Source organism: Emydura macquarii, unplaced genomic scaffold (genome assembly GCF_026122565.2).
Source record: "Emydura macquarii macquarii isolate MOO-44397 ecotype Brisbane River unplaced genomic scaffold, CSIRO-AGI_Emac_v2 contig_1045, whole genome shotgun sequence".
NCBI classification, from domain to species: domain Eukaryota; kingdom Metazoa; phylum Chordata; order Testudines; family Chelidae; genus Emydura; species Emydura macquarii.
Window position 1 is genome coordinate 2,864,502 of NW_027131182.1, and position 23,699 is coordinate 2,888,200.

The 23,699-nt window shown below is 43.3% G+C and overlaps 1 protein-coding gene across 4 annotated transcripts in view; it reads right to left on the bottom strand.

Annotated features, from left to right (window-relative positions):
- HDHD2 (haloacid dehalogenase like hydrolase domain containing 2) overlaps positions 1 to 23,699 on the bottom strand; it is a 32,314-nt gene that overhangs the window by 6,435 nt on the left and 2,180 nt on the right. For all 4 annotated transcript variants that reach the window (XM_067545384.1, XM_067545382.1, XM_067545383.1 and 1 more), the window contains 3 exons: positions 21,789 to 21,890; positions 16,416 to 16,624; positions 6,706 to 6,790 (listed from right to left, as the gene is read on the bottom strand). In XM_067545384.1, the coding sequence (XP_067401485.1) occupies positions 6,706 to 6,790; positions 16,416 to 16,624; positions 21,789 to 21,889 (395 nt within the window). In that variant the 5' untranslated portion in view covers position 21,890. The remainder of the gene's footprint in view (positions 1 to 6,705; positions 6,791 to 16,415; positions 16,625 to 21,788; positions 21,891 to 23,699) is intronic.

Here is a 23,699-nt window from a genome sequence, read left to right on the forward strand (position 1 = left end):
AATGCTGCAGTACTTCCAAAATTACTCTGCCTAGGAATTCTGCAATACAGATTACTCAGCAGAGTAATTCTTGATACTTCCACCTCCACACAACATCTGCACATTTCAACACCTACGTCCCAATTGCAGCATGCCCAAGTTTAGATGGGAACTAGGATGAACTCCACGCAGAAAACATGCAAAATGTAATCTTCAGTTTATTTAAAGAAAAGAAAAACATGTTAAAATATAAAGCTAGGCAGTATTACAATGAAAGATCAGCATGTCCACAGGCCTAAACATCACACACATACATACATGCGTACACTACTGACCACTCAAGTAACTGTTTGATTCTTGGCTTTGCTGCTGCCATCAGAAGTTACATTTTAGGAATAAAGTTATACACAGTCTCGTTATAGGGAGAGAAAAATTCAGAATGGAGGATCAGTCAAAATGTCTGATCAACACATACTTAACACCTCTGAGTAGAATAATGGGCGATACTAATGTGTGGACTGGAAATCTTTCCACTGAAGTGCTCAGCCGTCCACAGCAGCTCGGGGCTTCAGAAAATGGATGCAGAAAAGTTTTGGGAGAGCAAGAGCTCTTCCCTCCCTCACAAATGTACATTGTTCTCACATTTCCTTAGCCCCATTATTACTCTGATTCTCCAGCAACGCATGCTGTAGAGGTCAGTATAAAATTTAAAACTCTACCTTGGGTTTCTGCAGGCAAAAAGAATTAGATGAGTTTTTCATCTCTTCCTGCCAAACAGCCAGCATACTAAAAAGCTAGAAGAAAGCTGCCACTAGCACAGCATTGTTTAGAAAGATCCAGATAAACATGAGCGAAACACTATATATGACTGCTTACTGCAACCATCATAATAATCTCACTGTTACCTTGTGCTCAACCACCTGCTTTTTGTATCCATCTGTTGTCTCATGTCTCATACTAGTAAGTTCTCTGGAGCAAGGACCATCTGTCTGTTTTGTGTGTGTGTACAACGCCTACCACAATGGGACCCCAATGGAGAGCTCTAGGAATCAATTTATCATTTAATTATTTGTGTTGCACTGAACATGAACATTTCTAATTTGGGTAGTGGGTGATTAAGGTTTCCTTAAACTAATTTGAGGCGTGACTGTGAGTGTCCTAGGACTAGAGGTACTCTAACCCCTCTCACAGTCAGGTTATTTGATATTTACATAACGCCATCATGTGCATTATAGTTCTTCTCTACAATGGACATAGCTGCTCCATAACCAGTAGCAATTGAAAATCTGCAGAAATGCTTGGCTGGAGGAAGGCTCCTGGTACTACCAAGCACTGTGGAGTTGCTAAATCCTCCCACCAGTTTTAGTTTCACTGCAATAAAAGCACTCTAGATTGTATTTATGAAAGCTGAGATAATGATTGTGGAACACTTCCCATTCGATTGTACAGCAAATTCTTCAGGTACAGCGGTCAACTCCAAGTCTTTATCACAAGGGGTAGAAATGTAACGAGCAGAGTGGAAATAGTGGAAGTAGTAAGGTTCAGGAATCATTAGGGGCCCTTTAACTGTTTCTGTGGAATGGGAAAGAGGGGTTTTTTTTTTTTTTTTTTTTTTTTTTTTTGCCTTTTAGTCCCTCTTATCTTGCACAGAAGCCTTTGAGAAAAATCCAGTGTGCAGAGCAACCTTCTATTGACCCTTCAAATTCTTTCAACCCTAATCTCCCACCTGACACTCTGCTGTAACTCTACCCAAAGAACCGGATCTGCCTAGGTCAGGGTGAATAAACATCAGTGGGTTTTTTTTAAATTTAAAATTGGAATTTTTTATTTAAAATTAAACAGGTTTATTTTTTAAAAATACACCTATTTAAAATTAAAATTGTTGACCTGTTAAATCCTAGACAGTATAATGGATTAAAATAATTTAATACAAAATATAATAGTAAGCAGTACATGTTTGCTGCCAAGTTTTAAAGTACAGTTCAGTAGTTTGGGTCACTGACTAAGCACCTAGAACCAGAGTCTGTTGAAATGCTAAACCAGCATTTGCCAGCATTTCCAATGAGAATATTTTCCTCATTTCAGTTTATTCAACTAGTTCAGTTTAATGACTAGTTCATTCAAGCGGGGCGAGGGGAGGAGGGGGAATTGGGCTCTGAAAAAGCAGCAAAGGTTGTTTTCCTTTTCCACTCTGTGAACAAAAACCTAGGTTTGAGGAGGAGGAAATCTACTAGTTTTAAAATCTGGAAGGACTTGGTGACCAGAAACAATTCAATTCACTAACTACAGATCATTCTTCCTTCGTTTAATAAATCAGTTCATTTTAAATGCGAGACTGGTTTTGATAGGAAAAATGTTTATCAAAAACTTTATGCATCCAGCATATTTGAAGTGGTTTTATTTTAAAAATTACATGCTGTTTTTGTGCATTTTAAATTGAATTTGAATTTCCACACAGCTTGACAAGTAAATAAGAAATGCATCATTCATCATTTTCTAACATAATAAAAATACAAATATTAAGAATCTGAATAAATGTACCTTAGGCTATGTAACTGCTTAAAAATGTGCATCTTCTTGGTTAGCAAAAAAGCACCAAATTTCGTATAAAGGTTGTATCGAGTTGTAAATCAACTGTTTTAACTACCAATGAAAAACAACCTTTCTTCTGGAAAATACCTTAAAAGTACAAATGCAAAACACAATTCTAAATGATGACTTAAATCAAGGTTTTCTGCTTGTTGGTTTAAATCATGATTAAAACTGATTATTTAAAATCAGTTCACCCTGGTCTAGGTTAGGCTGTATTCTTCTTGGAGCAAGTCTCTCTCTTCGCCCTGGTCTACACTTACCTGGAGATTCGGCGGCAGTTACGCAAACTATGCAGAGTAGCTTGCATAACTCATGCTGACTGCTGTGCTTCCCTTCTGCGCGCTGTCTACACTACACTGTGCCGACGGGAACAGCATTCCCGTCGATGCAGCGCTACGCTACTTGAGGGGGTGGTTTACTAGCGTCGACTTCCTGATTGATTGAGCGGTGAATTTGCCACCTTCAGTATAGACATGGCCTTCATATGTGTTTGCGAAGTGCCACGGGCACTTATAAAAATGTATTATAAGAATGATAACATTTCATTCCATTTAATTACTACAAGCAAAACAAACAAAAAAGCTTACATTTTACAGTTCGAAAGTGTTCCCTGAGATTTACTCAAAATCTCTGAACTGTAGTTTGACCCCATTGCCTCTTGTTCTGCCCCCTGTGGCAAGAGAAAACAACTTTTCTCCATCTTTTTATGGCAGCTTTCAAATATTTGAAGACTGCTATCATGTCCCCCCTTTACCTCTTTTCCAAACTAAACGTACTCAGTTCCTTCACCATTTGTTCATATGGCTTGCATTCCATTCCTTCGATCATCTTTGTCGCTCACCTCTGGATTCTTTCCAGTTTCTCTACATCCTTTCTATGCAGCGGTGACCAAAACTGGACACAGTACTCTAGCTGAAGCCTAACTACAGCCACATAGAGATGTACTATCACCGTCATGACTTGCATGCTATGCCTCTGTTAATGCAATCTAAAATTGCATTTGCTTTTTTTGGAACAGCATCACTTTGCTGACTCATGTTGAAGTTGTGATCCACCACAACTCCCAGATCCTTCTCAGCAGTGCTGCTGCCAAGCCAGTCATCCGCCATTTTGTATTTGTGCATTTGGTTTTTCTTCCCTAAGTGTAGCACCTTACTTTTGTCTTTGCTGAATTTCCTTTTGTTGGCTATAACCCACTTCTCCAATTTATCAAGATCCCTCTGAATTTTAGCTCTATCCTCCAAAGTGTTTGCAACCTCCCTGTCATCAGTCACTCATTTTAAGTGTCCAGGTCTCCAGCCTGAGGCAGCTAACTGCTGTCATTCAGCTTCCAAGAGATTCATAACGAAAATATCAATAAACAAAGCGAAGCAAATGTGGGAATATGAGACGGGTTGACTTTGTGCAGTTGTGAAATTAGAGTCTACCCAGGAGTGCGCGGCAAACCTCTAAAACCAACAACAATGGTGAAATGCACTCATGAGGCAGCTAAACAGTCATTGTCAGGTCAATACATGTTTTCATTATATGGAGGCTTGGCATGCAGATGAGATCCTGCCAGCTTCCCGCTGAAGATACCATCTCCAAGCTACAGCTAAGACCGATCACTACGTTATGTCTGAATTTAGTGAATTTATAAAGATGAATTAAAAAATGATTGAGACCAGGTTTCTTTTTGATTGCAAAGTAAGAAATGATTGTGTGGCAGAAAACAGGCTGCAAGGTATCCATCTACAAGCCTCATGTTTCACAGCAGAGTACAGAACTGAACAATGAGGCAGAGGCTTTAATGGGCTCCCAGAGAAGAGGGCAGCATGCAGTGAAGGGGCAACAGCCCCCTCCAGATCTTTTAGGAGCACTGGGTTTAAATATATTTTACTCTTCAATGCTCCTCTGTGTTCCTCACAGCAGAGTAGGACAGGGACCCACAGGGACTGAGGGGTAGGAAGAACAAAAGACTTGTGTTCAGTCTCTTAAAGCTCAAGCAGTTTTCTAATACTACCAACAATAAATCCAAGTTAAATGGATCCTAAGTCAGGAAACCAGGAGAAGAGCAGTATGTGGCTAAATACATCACACAAGGGTGGGTAAAATGGCATTGCACAAGGCTCTGAAAAACTGGCATATATGCAGTCACTTGTGTCACGCTGGCTGGATTGGGTGGGGTGGGGGCGGGGGGGACGACACATTTATTATGTTATTTAACACCAATATGTCAAAATCATAGTACTTCATGTGAGACATGCCATGTCAGGTACTGTTAGAAAGGCTATAATGTGCTAAGTAAGATGATAATGTTTATGTTCATGTGTTATATGTGTAATGGAAGTTATGGATATATTTGATATATCTGTATTTCAAATTGTGCTGTGTCTGGGCGACACCCCAGACAGGATGGCTGCAGAACAATAGCCTGCTTAATGGCCCATTAAGAGATCCACAGGTACAAGGGGCCAGGGAGAGAAGCCAGGGATATACCTGATGAGTCACCAGGACTTACTCATGTGACTCTGGACTCCATTTTGGTTCCTGTAAAATTCCACAAGCAGCATGGCATAGACCAAAGGACATAAAAAGCAGCTGCCCGGGATCCATTTGGTCTTCAGTCACCAGTCTTTAGTCTAGCTTTAGTCCAGCCTACCTCTGGATCAACTCATCTACAACTGAACTGAACTGAAGCTGTGAAAGAAAGGACTGAGATCCGTCCAGGTACTGGATGTGTACCAGAGGGACTATACAAGCCTGCAAACTCCACAATTCTACTAGAAACCTGATGTATATGGACTTTCAAATCATTTGTATGTATCTGATTGATTTAATCCTTTAACGTTTCTCTTATGTTTGTTTCTTTTTATAATAAACCTTTAGTTTTAGTTACTAAAGGATTGGCTGGCAGCGTGGTATTTTGGGTAAGATCCAAACTTATATTGATCTGGTGCTGTGGCTGACCCTCTGGGGTCAGGAGAAACCTTTTTGGTAAAGAGCCTAGAGTTAAATAACTGATCTCTTTACTGGACCTAGTGGCTGATTGGGAGCCAGAGACTGAAATGCAGTAAAGGGGGCTGTGTGTATTTGTATTTTGACTCCTTGATAACCAGTGTGGGGGAATCAGAAGCGCTGTTTGTGGCTGGTTGGGAAGTCTGACTTCAGTGTCACCCACCAGTGCTGGGAGAATCTGCTCTCCTTTTACAGCCTGCCCTGACCCTGTCATTTTCAGGTGGCTACCCTAGGTACGGACGGGTCACAACTTGTTTTAACCATGTTATTGTTTCTGCAATCTAGAGACAAAACAGACTAAATACTGTTTCTCAATGGAGCATAGGAACAAAAGACTGGATCAGCCTCAAGGACCGACCTTTTCCAGTATTCTGTTTTCAACTGTGACCAGCAGCAGATGTTTCAAAGCAAGGTGCAAGAAATCCCACATTAGGCAGATACAGGAGGGCTGGGGGAAGGGGGCAATCTGCCCCTTACATTAGGTCTCCTCCTAATCCCTAACATTTAGAGATTGTTTAAAATCCTGAAGCTTGAGGTTCCAAATGTACAAGTCTGGATATTCTTGTAATTCATATAAATGGCCAATCCCTTTTGGAATCTTGCTCACTTCTGGGCCTCAGCGACATCCTGGGGCAATACTTCTACAGTTTAATTACAGGTTTTGAAACCATTTAATTCCATGTTAAATCACCTTATGATAAATATGCAGTTAAGCCTCCAGATCCAGCAGGCCTGATGGCTGTCCCTCAGCATTACACCTATGGCATCAAAAAAAGACCCTGTGAGCTTCCCCTAAGTAACCAAGTGTTCTTGCTACTGTTACCTCTCATTCCCCTTTCTGCCTATTACTTCTCACACTGGTTGTGTATAGCCATAAATTAGACTGTGACCTCATCAGGGCCGGGACTGTCTCTTATATGTTTGTACAGAGCCAAGCACCAATCAGATCCTCCAATACAAATAATACATAAAATGACTTTAAATCTCTGACTACCAGAAGCCGGGAGCAGAAGATAGGGGTGGTTCACTCCATGACTGCCCTATTCTGTACACTCCTCCTGACGCTTTGGTATCGGAGACAGGATACTGAACGATGGTCTGACCCAGGAAGGTAGCTCTTATTTTCTCACAACTTACCGAAATGCTTTATTCATCATCTGGTAGTTAAAGTGCTCAGGAGATAGTCCTACCACCACAGCATTGGGATCATTTGTCGGTATCCCTAGAAAATTAAAACCAAAATACAACCCCTGAGATTTACTTGTTACTTCTTCTAAAAACATTTGTAAACAATTTTTGTCTTGTGATCACTGAGCAAACATATGTTCAGACTTCCATGTGGCTAAATGTCTCCCTGCACCTCCCACTCAAAGTCACAATGGAAGGGCTTCATGCAGGGCAGTGAAGAGGAGTTGGCAGGTGGGAATAGAATCATTGCCTACAACCCCATGGCTTGTTGTGGAGAGGCTGCTCAGACATGCTGTTTCTACAGCCCAGGGCTGTATCAGCAGACAACATCCATGGCGGCTCCCTACACAGGGGAATCAGAAATATCAGGATCCATATGGTGACCATGTATTCAGTGCAATCCCAACCTCCTTCCCTCCAAGCTGCTCCAGAGAGACTTACCACAGCATGCCTGCAGGGAGTATGAAGCCCTAGTATGCAGCTACTTCTCAGCCTACCCCTTCACCCAGTGTCATAGCAACAGTTCCACTGTGCCGGGCCTGCTAGACCTGGGGGAAGGAAGAAGGGGAAGGGCCATTTGGCCCATACTTAATCTAAATATGGCAGAAGCCATTAAATAGAGTCAATAGGGGCCAGTTACCACTCATAGTTCCCATTCTAAGTATAAAGGAAAACTACAGCATCTCAGGAAGCAATCCTTTGTAGAACCTGTAGGGACAAATGCTGACATATTAATGGTGACCACTGTGGGTAAAAATACTGCACTGCACCCAGTGCCCTGTAGACGAAGAGGAGTGAAAAAATGAATGGCTTCTCCCTTCCTGCACAAATGCACAACTGAGAAAATCTGAACAGGAAATTATAACCCCCTGAAACATGGAGCGGTTCTAACTTCCACAAGCCTTGCTGATTCTTCCAGGAGCTTTGCTGATTACAATCCACAAGGAGCACTGTAAAGAGGAAAGTGGGGCCATCAGATCAACAGCAATCGATGGAAGAGTATCTCAATATTGCAGAGGCAGGTAAGATTGGATTCTTTAATTGATAAACTTGGGGTCAGTGCTTAAATTTGTGAAGGAGCTTGCCAGGACTGAGCCCCGGTACCTCTAGGCTTGGTAGTTCATAGCCCGAGCATCTCAGGCTTGCTGCATCAGGTAGGAAAACAAAAAAATTGCTTGAGCCCTGGCATCTCTTTCATTACAAATTAAACACTGCTTGGGGTTAACACTTTCCTGCTGAACATGGGGGCAAGGCCTAGTTTTTGGTTTTCAGAAGAAACGTTATCTTCTTTGGTTTAACATACTGATGTCCTTTCATTTAAAATTTGACTACGTAATGGTCTATAAGCCCCATTCAGAACCTAGGCAGGAGGGGGAGGGGAGCCTTTCCTACCTGCAAGCAAGCAGACCAGCCACACCCACACGCACCTGTCAATCATGGAGGCAGGCACTCACAGCTGGGCCTCATAGAGGAACCAAAGCCTAAAATAAAAAAGGCAGAGTAGCAAAGGTGGGTGGGAGGCAGAAAGGATTGAGACAGCAGAGTGGCAATAACTCTGCTTCAGGCAGCTCCCCAGAGCAACATTGCAAAGATTTAACATGCCTGCAGGCCCCAAGAAGGGGGACACTCAGCCAAAGAACCACCCTGAACAGGAACAAATGGAGAAGCCCAGTGAGCACAGCAAGGGATCGTGGAGAGACCCCATCAGGAGACTGTGACACATGGTACCAGAAGTGGGATATGCAGAGAAGGGAAAAGGGGGACAAAGCAGAACCCTACCTCTCCATCCTCCCCAGTGGACGCTGAAGGACTATGGAGATAAACCAGCTCTTGAAATGGCTCACACACTCAAGCCCTGCAACACCAGAGGCGGTAACAGCTGTTGGAACAGATGGCAACCCACCAACAACAGCTGCTCCAACAGGTGGCTGAGATAATACCCGCTGCTACTTCACAGGGGCTTGCAGCTGCAGGATCCAGCCCCCCTGCAGACAGGGGATTGGCCCAACCCCTACGCTCCCTAAGGTGACAACAGAAGATAACCTCAAGGCATTCCTTTAAAAGGGTAGCCACCACATCGAACTGGCCCGTGACCCAGTGGGCAATCCGCCTTGCCCCACTTCTCATCGGGGAAGCCCAGGCAGCTCACAGAGGGGTAGATGACACAGTGGCACAGGACTATGTGCAAGTAAAGGCAGCCATACTAGACAGGCTAGGCCTGAATGAAGAGGTTTACCGGCGGGTTCTTTTGCCAAGAGCACTATCCCACCAAGGCCCGGCCCCATGCGGTGGCCCAAAGGTTAAAGGACGCCTGCGGGTGGTGGCTAAAACCAGAATCCCCAACTGGGCCCCAAATAGCGGAATTCATAGTCCTGGAACAATTTGTACAGATTCTTCTGCCTGAGAGATAAGACTTGGTCTGATGACATCACTCGGTGATGCTAGCGGAGGCCACCCACCTCATGGAAGACTATATGGCCACTCAAATGATCCAGGAACCCTTTGACAAGGCTAAGATGATACCTACTACACCTAGGAGGGGAACCAGCTGAGGCCCCAAAAGGGATGACACCCTTAGAAGGAGCTTGGGAAGGTCTGGATGCCAACCCAGCATACAGATAATAAGGGGTAACACTAGGATAAAGGGTCTGCAAAGCAGATCTCCCCACGACAGTAGGGACACACCCATACAGACCCCATGGACACCCCTTCCCATGCCTACGCAGAAGCGGGGGCCTGCGGCAATGCTGAAGGAAAGTGACATAAGCCCCATGCGACCGACACAACAGCCTACTATTCCTGTGGGCAGCAAGGCCACTGGTCTTGAGACTGCCCCTACGTGAGTGAAAATTTGGGCAGGACTGTGTTGGAGAGGCTAGGGCCCGGAAGAAGAGCCTGAGAAAACTGACAATCCCTGTAGAAGTGGAGGGTCAGCAGACTCTGGCCCTCATCGACTCCAGATGCAACCAGATCTTTATTCAGAAATGGCTAGCCAATACAGTGGGAAAACCAAAGGATGGGGGAATCCCCATCAAATGTATCCATGGCGACATATCGCCGTACCCCAGCACAACGATACGACTGACCATGGATAGATGTCAAGACCAGCTGAGTGTGTGTGTGTCTCTGGACCTTCTCTACCCTATGATACTAGGCCGGGACTGGCCTTATTTCCTTAAGTTCTTACAGATGCCCCCCCAACACTGGAACCAGAGGACGGAGGTCAAACAATTGAGCCAACGATGGGGACACAGACAACCCTGGGGAAGGAACTTCTGCGAGACCAAACACATACCCCTCCCTGCAACTCGACCCGAAGAAGCTGACCGGCTTCTCGGAGTTCCAGGTGGAGCAAAGTAACTATGAGATCTTGAGCCATGCCTTCGAGCAAATAGTGGTGATAGACAAGGAGGAGATGGACTCACTGAAAGCACAACTATACCCACATTTTGCCCTCAGAACAGATTTGTTGTATCACGTGGAGTAGGACAAACAGACACAAGAGGCATGGACACAGCTGTTGGTGCCATGTGTATACCACAGTGAATTATTACATTTGGCCCATGCAACACCAGGTGCGGAGCATCTAGGGAAGGATAAGACACAATCCAGGATCCTGGTCCGATACTTTTGACCCAGGGTCTTCAAGAAAATTGAGGATTTTTGCACCTCATATCTAGAGTGCCAATTGACGGCCCCTAAGAGGGTCCCACTGGCCCCACTAGTACTCTCCTCTTTGAGGAAATGCCTTTTGAAAGAGTAAGGATCGACCTGATAGGGCCACCAGAGAAAAGCACCTCAGGACACAGCATCATGGACTATGCCACCAGGTACCGGGAAACCATATCACTATGTTCCACGAATACAATAACCAACAAGCTACTAAAAGTTTTTGCGAGGGTCAGCTTCCCTAAAGAAGTCCTAATTGACCAGGAACGAATTTCATCTCCAGGCTAATAAAAGAGGTGTGGGAACCTCTAAAAGTCAGATCCTTATACATGTCTGTGTATCATTCCCAGACCGACGGGTTGGTAGAAAGATTTAACAAGACACTCAAGGGGATGCTCAGGAAGTTCATCACACAAGACCCCCGATATTGGGATCAGCTGCTCCCTGTGTTGCTCTTCACTATCAGGGAAGTACCCCAGGCTTCAACAGGGTTTTCACCATTCAGACTGTTATATGGATGGCACCCTAGGGGCATACTCAACCTAGGGTGGGAGATCTGGGAAAGTCAGGTGCCCAGGACAGAGAATATAGTAACAGTATGTCCTGAAGTTACACGAACAGCTGGAGGCCATGAACACATATACTAGAAGAAATTTCAAAGAAGTATAAGCATGGCAATAGCAGCAGTATAACAAAGGGGCACGAACATGCATCTTCCAATCAGGCGACTGGACCCTGTTGCTGCTCCCCAGCTCTGAATCAAAGTTAATGGCTAAGTGGCAAAGCCCCTATGAGGTAATAAAGCAAGTAGGAGCAGTAGATTAAGTAATCAGGCAATCTGGAATGAGAAAGGAATGCTGAAACCTTGGAAAGCCCAGGAAAGCCATTTTTACCATGCCGCATCAGGATGAACCAGAACTAGGACCCTGAGTTGCTGACTGCCTAAAAAAAAGGATCAATATCCCTGGGACTGACCTTGACCCAAGAACAGATGGAGCAGGCAGTCCAACTGGTGGCAGCTTTCCCACAGGTATTCTTGACCCTACCAGGGAAAGTGCTCCTAGTGCAACATGACATCAGGACAGAATCAGGTAAAGTAATATGAGAAGGTCTTCACTCTATCCCCAGTTGGTTGAGGGGGGCCATCGAGAGAGAGATTAAGACTATGCTGGAGCTCAGAGTAATAAAGGAGTCCCAAAGCAGTTGGAGGCGCCCCATAGTGCTGATCCCGCAACCAGACGACTCACTACGTTTTTTGTATCGATTTCCGGAAGGTGAATGCAATCTCTAAATTTGATGCCTATCTCATGCTGCAAGTAGACAAACTGTTAGACCAACTGGGGGAAGCTCGATACATCACCACTTTGGATCTCACAAAGAGTATTGGCAAATTCCCTTGATGCCAGAGTCTTGGGAGAAAACAGCCTTTTCTACCCCCCTTGGCCTATTCCAGTTCAGGACCATGCCCTTTGGGTTGCACGGGATGGCAGCTACATTGCAACATTTGATGGACGGAGTACGTCAACCACACAGTCAATACACGGTGCATACTTACATGACGTCATAATCTACAGTAGGGATTGGGATTTGCACCTACATAAAGAGGTTGCTGTTCTCCATTCACAAAGGAACACTGGGGCTAACAGCAAACCCCACAAAATGTGCAAGAGGAAAAGAAACAGCCCGTTACCTAGGGCATAGGGTGGGAAGAGGCCAAGTCCGCCTGCTAGTAGACAAGGTCCATGACCTACAGGCGTACAAGACCTGTACAACCAAAAGACGGGTGCAAACCTTCCTGGGTTTGGCGGGTTACTACTGCCAATTCATATCACACTTTGCTACAGTAGCAACCCATTGCCAATTTAATTAAGGATGCCACACACTCTCCCCCCCACGGGTACAATGGACACCCAACTATGATGGCACTTTCCATTGCTCTGTGAACACCTGGTACTGTACAGCCTGGATTTCGACAAGTTCACACATCAGAAGTTAAGCTGGGGGCGGTCCTCTCACTGGAAATCAATGGAGAGGAACACCCAATAGTCTATACCAGCTGAAAGCTCTTCCCCTGCGAAAAGGCATACTCAGTAACAGAAAAAGAATACTTGTCTGCCAAATGGGTGACAGAAAGCCTACAATGCTACCTACTGGGAAATGAGTTTATGCTGGTTACTGATCATGCACCCCTTCGCTGGCTAAACGTTATGAAGGGCATGAACTCAAGGATTATGAGGTAGTATCTATCACTACAACCACACACCTTCTGAGTACAACACCGGGCCGGGAGGCTACATGGTAACACAGACTTCCTGTTCAGGGAGGTAGCCTACACCAGCCAAGGCAGAGACTCGATCTTGTGGGGAGGATACATAATGGGGTCTATAAACCCCAATTAGGACCTAAGCAGGAGGAGCAGGGGAGCCTTTCTTACCTGCAAGCAAGCAGACCAGCCACACACACACACACACCTGCCAATCATGGAGGCAGGCACTCACAGCTGGGCCTCGTAGAAGAACCAAAGCCTAATATAAAAGATGGAGAGCAGCAAAGGGGAGGAGGAGGCAGAAAGACTTAAGACTGCACAGGGGTAACAATTCTGCTTCAGGCAGCTTCCCTGAGCAACACAACAAGATTTAACATGCCTGCAGGTCCCAAACAAAGGAAACACCCTGAACAGGCACAAGCAGAGAAGCCCAGTGAGCATAGTAACGGAACGTGGAGATACCCCACCAGGAGAATGTGGCAGATCATGAGTACAGTTAACCATTGGACAACAGAAGTCAGCATTTCCTGACACAGACACTTTAGTTCTGTCCACATGTACATGCACACAAAACGAATTAATTGATGTCCTTCAGAGCTGACAACAGATAAAGGGGTTGATGTGTCAGGATTCTGCAGTCCTCCACAACTCCATAACTCCAGACTGGTAATTGTGATGACAGATCCACCCAACTACAGACAGTGTAGGGACAGAATTCACAAATTCTTCACTTTTATCACCATCATCTGAAATAGAAATCTCTGAATGCTTAATTTGCATGGTTAGTTTCCAGGTGCTTTGCACTTTAAATTAGATTGGGATAGTGAATTTAATTGAGTCTTTTGTTCTCCTCTGGTTATGGGAAGTTCTGCTTGGGGTGGCGTTTCTTTTTGGCAGACATGGTTGTTGTACTAAATGTCATTCTGGTTACGATGGAAAAGCTCTATCCAGAGAGGAAGGCCTTGCAACAGGATCTAAAGGCAGTCACACTCTGGATTAGTGTCATCTGCAAGTTCATTACACAGCCAGGTCCCCTGTGGAATACCTTATCTCCACTTCTCACATGCTTTGTCCTGCACTGTTCTAGGGGAGCACAACTATCTGGGCAGTTCTCAGGTGGCAATGTCATCTCTCACAGAGCTAGGACGTGGCCCACTAATACCTTTGCAGAACAGGACCAAGTCATAGAACCAGCAATGGAAACAGAATTGGAGCCAATGTGCCCACAGTGAAAGAGGCAGACAACAGCATCATGCACATGCTGGAGTCTTTGCACTGGTTTCACATTCAGCTTATTCCATACCCTTGCTGGAATAACTAGCACTTCTGAGTCTCAATAGACCTGGAGTCAGACTGCTGTCTGATGTCTCGTAATGCACATCTTTCAGCTAACCCAGAGAGCCAAATGCAAAATGTAGCACTTAGAGATACCATGTAGATTTGAGACACTCAAGAATGGATTACACTCATCCATCTGTGACCAGTCTTATGCGGGGAAGATTATCCAAGAACAATTCAATAGCAGTTACTAACAGGAGTTTAAAACATTCTCCATTTTACTTAATGGTTTCAGGAATGCTACTGAGAGTACATGAGTGATTCTGCATATGGAAAAAGCCCAAAATACCCAATTACAGTCCATGTTGGGTCTAATCAATGCACAGAAATGGCACTGATTTAATTAAATCCATTTAGAAACCAACTGCAGTTCCTGGCCTAGATCAGGGCTGTTGAGAGAATGGGTACTGAAGCTGCCCGCAGCAACAGGGATCTGATTTAAAAAACAAAGAATAGGTTATAAAGTTTCACTGCCTATAGCCAATTGAGACTTTTCTCATGCACATTTATTTTTCTGAAGAATACTGAATAGAATGTTGGACTAAATTTAAATAGAAAATTCCCAACTTCTAGCATGAAGGGATTAGAATCTAATGAAATTATTTAGGATTTAAATTTTTGATGTGTGTGTTTGGAGGGTGGGGGAAACAATAGCAAATGATCCACAACTTTGTCACCTTTTGAGTTAAAATTAAGGGATACTAACATTCTGATTGTTTGTTTGTAAATCTGATTAATTTACAGCATAAATATTTTCATTTTTCCCCTCCACATAAAGATCTAATGGTGATACAATAAGTGTTTATTAATTCATGATAAATGACAGTAAAATGCCTTAGGTTTTTACATTTGATAAACACAAACCTGATATGTGTTGATATCAAATCCATTACAGTAGCTTTCTGGTTGTGCCTACATTGAAAATGTCCAGTAATTCTTCCCATCACTGGTCTAGAAATGCATGCAGGGCATTTTTACCACTCTGTTGTGTAATCTTGCTCAAAGCAGGACTAGATACCATGGTAAAAAAATGCACTGCACCAGAGCCAGACCAAGATTTAGGAGGATTGCTTTCAGTATTCTAAGTCCCTATAAAATCTTACAAGAAAACTTCAGATTCCCTAGACAGTGGTACATACAGTCTATAAAACATGTTGACATTTACAGATACAGTACACCCGATGATCCAAATTTCAGATCAGATTAGTTTTTATTTCCTCCAATCTGAAATGCATAGAGGAATGGCATTTTATCAGGCTATCCAAAGGTTTTGACTGTCCCTCCCCACCCCCCTCAAGACATAATCATAATCAGAGTTTATCTGTAGATGGATACAAATCACAAATGAACAAAAGTCTGACTTCAGGAGGTTTTTGAAAATTAATTTTCTTTAAAGTGAAGAAACACACACACTACTGATACAGCAGTCCATGTCTCAAGCATTCATCGTTATAGCTTATGGATTGTGATGATTTTACTAACCTACACAAACAGTCAATTAAGCATCCAGAATATAGCACAATTCATGGTGCTGAGGTTTAATTAAAATCAGCAAAAAACACATTACAACATTGTAGCTGGGTATTTATAAGAATGAATTAAACTAGCCAGTTTATTCCCCAGAGGTGGGGTCCTCTGCACACTTCTTGGAGCCCTAACAATCCTGCATCCTTATTTTTATTTTAATCCCTACACGACTTGCAGGCCCTGTGTGGTTACACTTGTCCTTTTGGTTGCAACTGGGGCCAAAGATCCAATCTTGGTCCTGAATTTGTTCAAGGGAACATTGCAGAGGAAAGCTCAGCAGTCCTTCATCCTACGTAGGACTTATCATACCACCTCCCCCACTGCCATCCCTCATACACTGGCTCCATCCTTGACAGCTCTGAAACAAAAAGCCATGCTAGCCTCAGCCTCTGGTATTGGAAGCTGATGACATCTCAAGGTGAACAGGCAAAACTGACACATGAAAGACCCTCAGAGTCAACTTACAGCATTGGGCAAAGATAGCCATGTATCTGAATCAAGGGACCCCCATACTCTGGAGGGGATGCGACAGCTGTTTTAAGTGCTCAGCAACACTGGAGGACAGGAAGCAAATCAATAGGATACAATAATCTCTAGAGGAGTTTAAGTAGGCAGAATGCAATTGCCCAAAAAGAAAAGTGGTCAAAATGACAATGGAGTTAATTACTCCTGCAATAAATGCTAGGGGCTTCTTAATGACCATATCACTGAGAATCTCAGCTTCACGTCTTAAATGAATTACAAGGATGGGGATCTCACCTATTTACATGGGACAGACAATTGTAAAAGTTCCATCAGCTAATACTAGTTCATTAAGGCTCACCAAAGCTACTCCCAAGTTCATTGGTCACCCCCTTACCTCCAAAATCATGCAAAGCACTGTCGTCCACAAGCAGCAGGGGCCGGACATGCTTTTGCTCCAGGAGGTTTCTGGCTGCAGTCAGAGATGTGAAGATCTCATCTTCTGCAATATCAAATTCCAGCTTCTTCAGCCTCTCCAGAAGGTCTCTTTTGCTCTCTTTGGTTGTGTTGGTCACAAATCTAATGGCAACTGGAGCATTGCGCAATCTAATCCAGGGAAAGCAAAGTGAGTTGAGTAAAGAATTTTGTTACATAGAACATATATTTTTAATATCCCTTTCGCTCATTTTCTTCCTAGTTTAAAGGGACACTCAGTATAAAAGCAATCTCTGAAAACACAATCCCCTTCTCTCACTGCACCTTTGATTACTGATGCCAAGAGAACTGTAAACAGCTGATTAACTCCTCACTATTTAGCTTGTTTGTTTATTTTTTGTATTTCACTCAACTGGGTCAATAATCAATCTTAAGTCCCATTGTCCATCAAATCCAGTCAGGGTCCTCAGAAGGGAAAGAATATCTTCCACTAGCACTAACGGAGTAATGTGCCAGCAGCAATAGTATTCTCATTCTCTTTGTGGACCGGTCACTAGAGGGGGCATAACACATAGCCCGAGTATTGCATCTGTGACACTGGCAGACAAGTGCCAGCTTATGCCAAGACCCCTAGGCCTCACTGAACATTGATCAATGCATAGCTGGAAACCAGTCTGGCTCACCGGTGTGTCTGCATCATTAAAATAGATGTTAAGTGGATAAGAATGTTTAGAGTTGATTAAATGTTTGTAGGATGTTGCATGTATTGATCTCACTTACAACGCCCATGGCATTAAGTTATACTGTTTGCATTATAAACCTCTGTAATTGTGTAACTCACAAACAAGAGAGAAGCATTAATGAGTGTAAAGGGCTCAAGGAACCATTGTGAAACATCAAAGGACAAAGATTTTGTTGATTCCTCCCACACCCAAAACACACACCCCTGAAGAGGAGACAGGCGCAGGCACTTGCTCCATCAGTTTGAACTCTGGAAGGAAAGAAATAAAAATGCCTGACCAGAAGGAACTGTATCATCAGTATGCTGCTTGGAATTTGGAGAGGGCACGACTTCTAAGCTTAACCTTAGCTTGAGTTAGCCCTACAGAACATATAGAGCATGCAGGAGCTTCTATTACCTGTTGAAACCTAAGACTGTAATTCATGTGTGTGTGTGTCTTCACATGCTTTAACTTTGTAAATATGTCATTTCTTTTTCTTAATGAATACATCTTTAGTTAGTTTTTTATAGGACAGGCTACAAGCACTGACTTTGGTTGGAGATCTGAGGTACAAATGACCTGGGGTAAGTGAATGGTATTTATGATTTTTGATGTAAGGGACCATCTATCACAAAGGCAGGTTTGCCTCGGTGGCAAGATAGACTGGAGTTCCCCAGGGGTCTATGACTCCATGGTTAGGCTGTTATAGTGCTTGAGGAGTTCATAGCCAATACTTGGTTGGTAAAATCTATGTATAGAACACACAATCAGTTTGGGGTTTTTGTCCTGCTTTTTAACAGTCTGCCCTGAGGTTGGCACTCGCAGTTGTAAGCCGCTTGACAGCATCTGATTGGGCCTGGGGACCAAGAAGAAGGGAGTGCCAGTTCCATAGTATGTGCCCCTTCCCCCTCGCTCCACCAAACTTACAGAATCCAGAGCTGCAGTGCTCCAAAGCTCTGGACACTGCAGCCTGTGCACTGGTGGGAAGAGGGAGTGGTGTATGCATGAGGAAGGCTGCTTTCCTTGGCCTAGTTCTCTCAGTACCCCACACTTCCTGAATCAAGTTACTGCTGCATTAGCATTCCCTTCTGTGTTCCTCGTCCCCATGCCAAAAAAGTCAAATACCCCTGAAGGGGTGACTTGCTGGCCAGAGAATCTGTGGCCATTTCTATGGGACCACCTCTTCCCTGCCCCTTTGCTAGCTAGAAAAATAGAGTAGAAAATTCAGTGATTCTAAACCCAGTCTCCTTGCAGCTACAAAAGAATAACCTGTATAAAGTTGCATCTGATCACACTGTATTTAGGTTCTGCAAAACCCTTTTATTTAACTTTAAGTCTTTATTTTGGATCAACTACGTGACAGCATTTTTAACTAAAAAGATTTACCACCTTGTTGCTAAATTACCACATTGAATTCAACATGTCTAGCAAATTTCATGGCAGCTGGAGCATTGTGCCTCTCCACACATGCTAGGTGAAGTTGTGTTATCTCATCTGTTTGGCAGTTTTATGTTAGCTTCTGATGCTTTTTCCCTACTGAAAAACACCAATCGCCACAAAGAGTTAGGGCTGCACATGCTCCTGAATGATCACATCATTCCAAGAGACAGCTTTAATGGGGGTTCCTTTATTTTTCTTTTAATTACTCCCCTACCATCCTTTTACCCATTTGTTGCTATAGAAACAAACACTGGCATCACTATAGCACAGTGAAAACAAAAACAAAGTTTGTCAATGCTGGAGATCTGCTGGTGCATGCTCCATATCCATTTCACCTGCCCTGTTGCCTCAAAGCATGTGCTGACGTTTTATGACAGGCTGCTAGAAAGGTCACCATTTGGTCCAATAGTTACCGCTGATGAGTTTTTGTTATCTAACCTGCAGTACTAAAATGTAATCTGGCAAGCAGAATTTACTCACTTGTTCACAGAATGAGCCAAGTTCCAATAGCTACAGCTTCTTTTTGGGAAGTGCAATTACCTGGGTTAGCAAAGATCCCTGACAAATATTCCTTTAAGTCTCCATGTAAAAAAAAAACAACTGGCTGTTTTTGCAGTGAAATGACCAGCCTTCTTTCCAGAGCAGTTATCCCAGTTGCAGGCATGGCATGCACTAAAGTATGGCTTACAGGAGCAATACACCATCTCCAACTCCCCCTTCCCGCTTCTCACACTTACCAAGGCCAATATGGTACCTGGCTGAGCAAATCCCAGTAGAAACCAGGCAGAGATGGTAGAGAGAAGCTGCGGCTGTGTGGTATAAGAGCCCCCATCTCCTGATTCCACAGGAGCCCCTTCAACACTCTCCCTCTCAGGGACTGAAGGTCTGGAGGTGTATACTGAAGCTGGGTGGGGCCTCGCTGATCTGTACAGCACCATGCCCTGTCAATTCTATAGGTATTTCCTCATGGAAGATAAACATTCACCCCCTTAACATCTTCCACAGGTTCTCCTTGATCACAGGTGCAGTGGCCAACCAGGACCCCATGTTGCCACAGGATATCTAGGGGGTCAGTGGTTCTCATTCCCTTTTCATTCTATAGGTTTAGGAGGTAACTATTTCCACCAGTGTTGGAGGAAGGAAACTCAGATGTTTCCTGATCCCTATGTGAGTTTTCCCTCCGAGTAATGGTTTATCACTACAGGTATCTAATTCGGAAACCACAATTACATATATAGGCCCTGATCCCGCAAAGACCCATGCTTCACCTTACACATTAAAAGTAATCCCACTGAAAACAATGGGACTATTCACAAAGTTATGCATGTTAAGCATATGTGTAAGTCCTAGCAGAAGCAGAGCTTTAAATCTTCCCCCTACGCAGGTCACTACTTCTGCATCATTTGAGATGTCGTCTCTTAGTCAATTTGATCATTTTCTTAACTTTGATGGTTTCTCCCCATATTTTATAGGATCTGTTTTTCAGGAAGGAAGCGTTCTCTAGCAGTTAGAAAATGGCAACAAGACCTCTGGGTTCTATTCCCTACTCTTGCCACTAACTGTGTCATATAAGTTAAATCATTTCACCTCTCTTTGCCTCAGTTTACCTAGACAGAGATTTTACAGAGGAACAAGGTGGATGAGGTAACATCTTAGAATCATAAAACCACACGGTTAGAAGGGACCACAAGGGTCATCTAGTCTAACTCCCTCCCAAGATGCAGGATTTGTTGTGTCTAAACAAACCGAGACAGATGGCTAACCAGCTTCTGATTTCCCAAGGTGGTTTGTTTCACTGTTTTACTGTTCCTATAGTTAGGAAGTTTTTCCTGAGATTTACTCTAAAACTGCTATCCTATAGTTTGAACCTACTGTTTCTTGTCCTGCCCTCTATGGCAAGAGAACAATTTTTCTCCATCTTTTCTTTTGGCAGCCTTTCAAGTATTTGAAGACTACGATCACGTTTCCCTTTAATCTCCTCTTTTCCAAACTCAACATATCCCGTTCCATCAGCCTTTGTTCATATGGCTTGCATTCCATCTCAGATCATCTTTGTCACTCACCGCTGGATTCTTTCCAATTTCTCTACATCCTTTCTATATAGCAGTGACCAAAACTGGACACCGTACTCTAGCTGAGGCCTAACCAGCACCGCATAGAAGGGTACTATCATCTCCCATGCCATGCCTCTATTAATGCAACCCAAAATTGCATTTGCTTTTTTTTTTCATGCTGAGGCAGTGATCCACCACAGCGCCCAGATCCTTCTCAGCAGTGCAGCTACCATGCCAGTTATCTCCCATTTTGTATTTGTGCATTTGGTTTTTCTTCCCTAAGTGTGGTACCTTACATTTGTCTTTGTTGAATTTTATTTTGTTGTCTATAGCCCATTTCTCCAATTTATCAAGATCCCTTTGAATTTTAGCTCTATCCTCCAAAGTGTTTGCAACCCCGCTAGCTTTGTGTCATCTGCAAATTTCTACATCCCAGCCATTAATAAAGGAATAGAGAACATACACCTGAATAAAAGACCTGAAGAGGAGCTCTGTGTTGCTCACAAGCTTGTCTCTTTCACCAACAGAAGTTGGTCCAATAAAAGATATTACATCTTGATATTGTCTCTGTCATATCCTAGGACTTACATAATTATAACAACACTGCAATTTTACAGAGGGGTATTTATATCTCACTCATCTGAGTGCTTGGGGATAATGACGCTACCTACTAGGAGTACTGGAAGAATTAATTAAAATTCTGACATCTCAGAAAAGAGGGGCTTGTATTATCAAACATTTCCATAGCATGGTAAATTAATGCACTGATAAATTGGACTTTTCGCTTTGTGGAACAAGTTTAAAAAAGAGAGACAATAAAATGAAGCAAAAACTAAGCAGAAAGGCCAAATTAAATGTAGGCTCCCCAAAGAATATACTGTCGGCCAAAATCTTCCCCCAGTTACTCTAAATTTACACCACCATAACTCCAGTGAAGTTACTATGGAGTCAGTCCAGTGTAACAGAGCGGAATATGGCCACGCATCTATATTTACTTATGTATGTTAGGACTATGAGACACAAGCTCCAGGAAACTCATTCACTTAATGAGGTATCTGTGTAAAAACAGCACTTACAGGCGTTTTTGTCTTTCAGAGGAACGTGAGAGGGATAACTTGCCTTTTAAGAGCGTCCTGTGAGCCCAGCACAGCTGAGTCCTCAATATGAAGTGTGCCACTGAGATCCACCAAGACAGCTTTCAACACACGCCGAGCTGCCATCCTTCATTCCCCAGGGGGAAAAAAAACCAAATGAAACAAAAAACTGGTTAGGAGACAATAGACAATAAAAATGAAGAACTCTGTTAAGCGTCTCATTTGTGCCAAGCCCGGTATTCCTCAGAACATTACTCATAGTATTAAATAGGCCCCTTTAGATAGAGAAATAAACGGCAATGTTAAAAAAAATACATAATTGATGGGGTGGTATTTTCTCAAAGACGCTATATATGGAAATCAGGTGCTATTTGTTTTTTAAGTGTTTTCATCAGAGTGACTCTAAAAATTTTCTAAGCAACTAAGACCGTAGGGAAGGAGATTTTTAGGTACGATATTGTTGGATGGAGGCCTCATCTTGCAAACCTTTGCTCATTTAAGTAGTTCCACTGACTTTAGTGCATTACTCACATGAAAATACATGGTATTCAGCAATTATACAAAACCTTCAGCTCAACAGAGCTTAAAATGCTTTATAAAGATGGGCATTATTCCCATTTTGCAGATGGGGAAACACAGGCACAAACTGGCTAAGAGATTTGCCTAAGGTCAGATAGTGGATCCAGATTGCCTAATTCCTAGTCCCAAACCTCTAGCATGCCAAACCACAAAGCAAGTGAAGGCTGACAGGATTGGGTCCTGTGATGGCAGACAAAAATAGGCTTGCAGCATGCCAATCTGGAAGTCACTGAGAGCTGAAGGTGCTCAGCACCCAGCAGGGTCAGGAGCCTCATTTTCTGAGATAATAGTCAAACAATCATACGTCAGAACACTTCTGTGCCATACAAACAAGTGCAGGACACTCAGCCTAAAATAGAAAGCAGCATTCAAGGGGTACATAGAGGGGTGGAGGAACAATTACGCTGTTTTTGAGGCCTGTCTGCAAATCATATGTGGTGGCAGAAGAATCATCTGCAGAAACTAGTACTAGTCATTAAAATTTCCCTAGTTCATCTACCCTTTTGAACTGTCTCTCTTGCTCCTTGAACAAATTTGCTCAGCCAATTGTTCCCAATTGCCTAATGGCACACTCTCCCATCTCTAGATGTTAGTCAGTATTTTCTGTTGATCCATTTTAATCACAGTATATCAGAAATTTGACACAGTATTAAACAGTGTGACTGGTACCTGCCACAGCAGATTTTAAACCTTTTATCAGAACATTTGAATCAATTCAAATGAAGGAACATTTATCTTTAACTGAGTTCAAATCAGTCATGGACCTGATGTCTAAGGTACAAGGTAAACGCTACACATGATTTTATGATCTGCCTAAATCTTCTTTAAACATGCTAGTAGCTGGTATCAAGGAAGAATAAGCATATCTTAAAGGTAAGTCTGATACTATGAAGGCCAAGGCTGAACTTCTGTGATAAAAAGCTAATAACTGAAATGACTATATTGGCAGAGCTAATTAGGGATCGTTGGCAATTTCATTATAAAGAGGGCATCTGGGTATTCAAGACCTTCTCCCAGCTTCAAATCTTCTGGCCCAAATTAAGGCCACTGATGTCCCTGAATGCAATGGAACCAGAATAGCTTCACACTATCTAAATGCCACAGAGTTTTTTTTCCTCATGAAGCTCTTCAACCCTAGCACAGGAGGTTTTGATGGGTAAGGAGGACAGAAAAGCAGGACTGATGGATCTGCTATTACATGAATTCATCGGCCAAACCTCATCCTTGTAGCAAGCATGTAGTGTCCATACGGATGGCTGCAGTAGCTTGGACAGTGGCTGTGCTGCTGCTCTAGTGCCTGATGGGAGGGAGGGAATACCTTACCCTCTCACCTCTGCTCCCTGTTGACTCCTCTGTA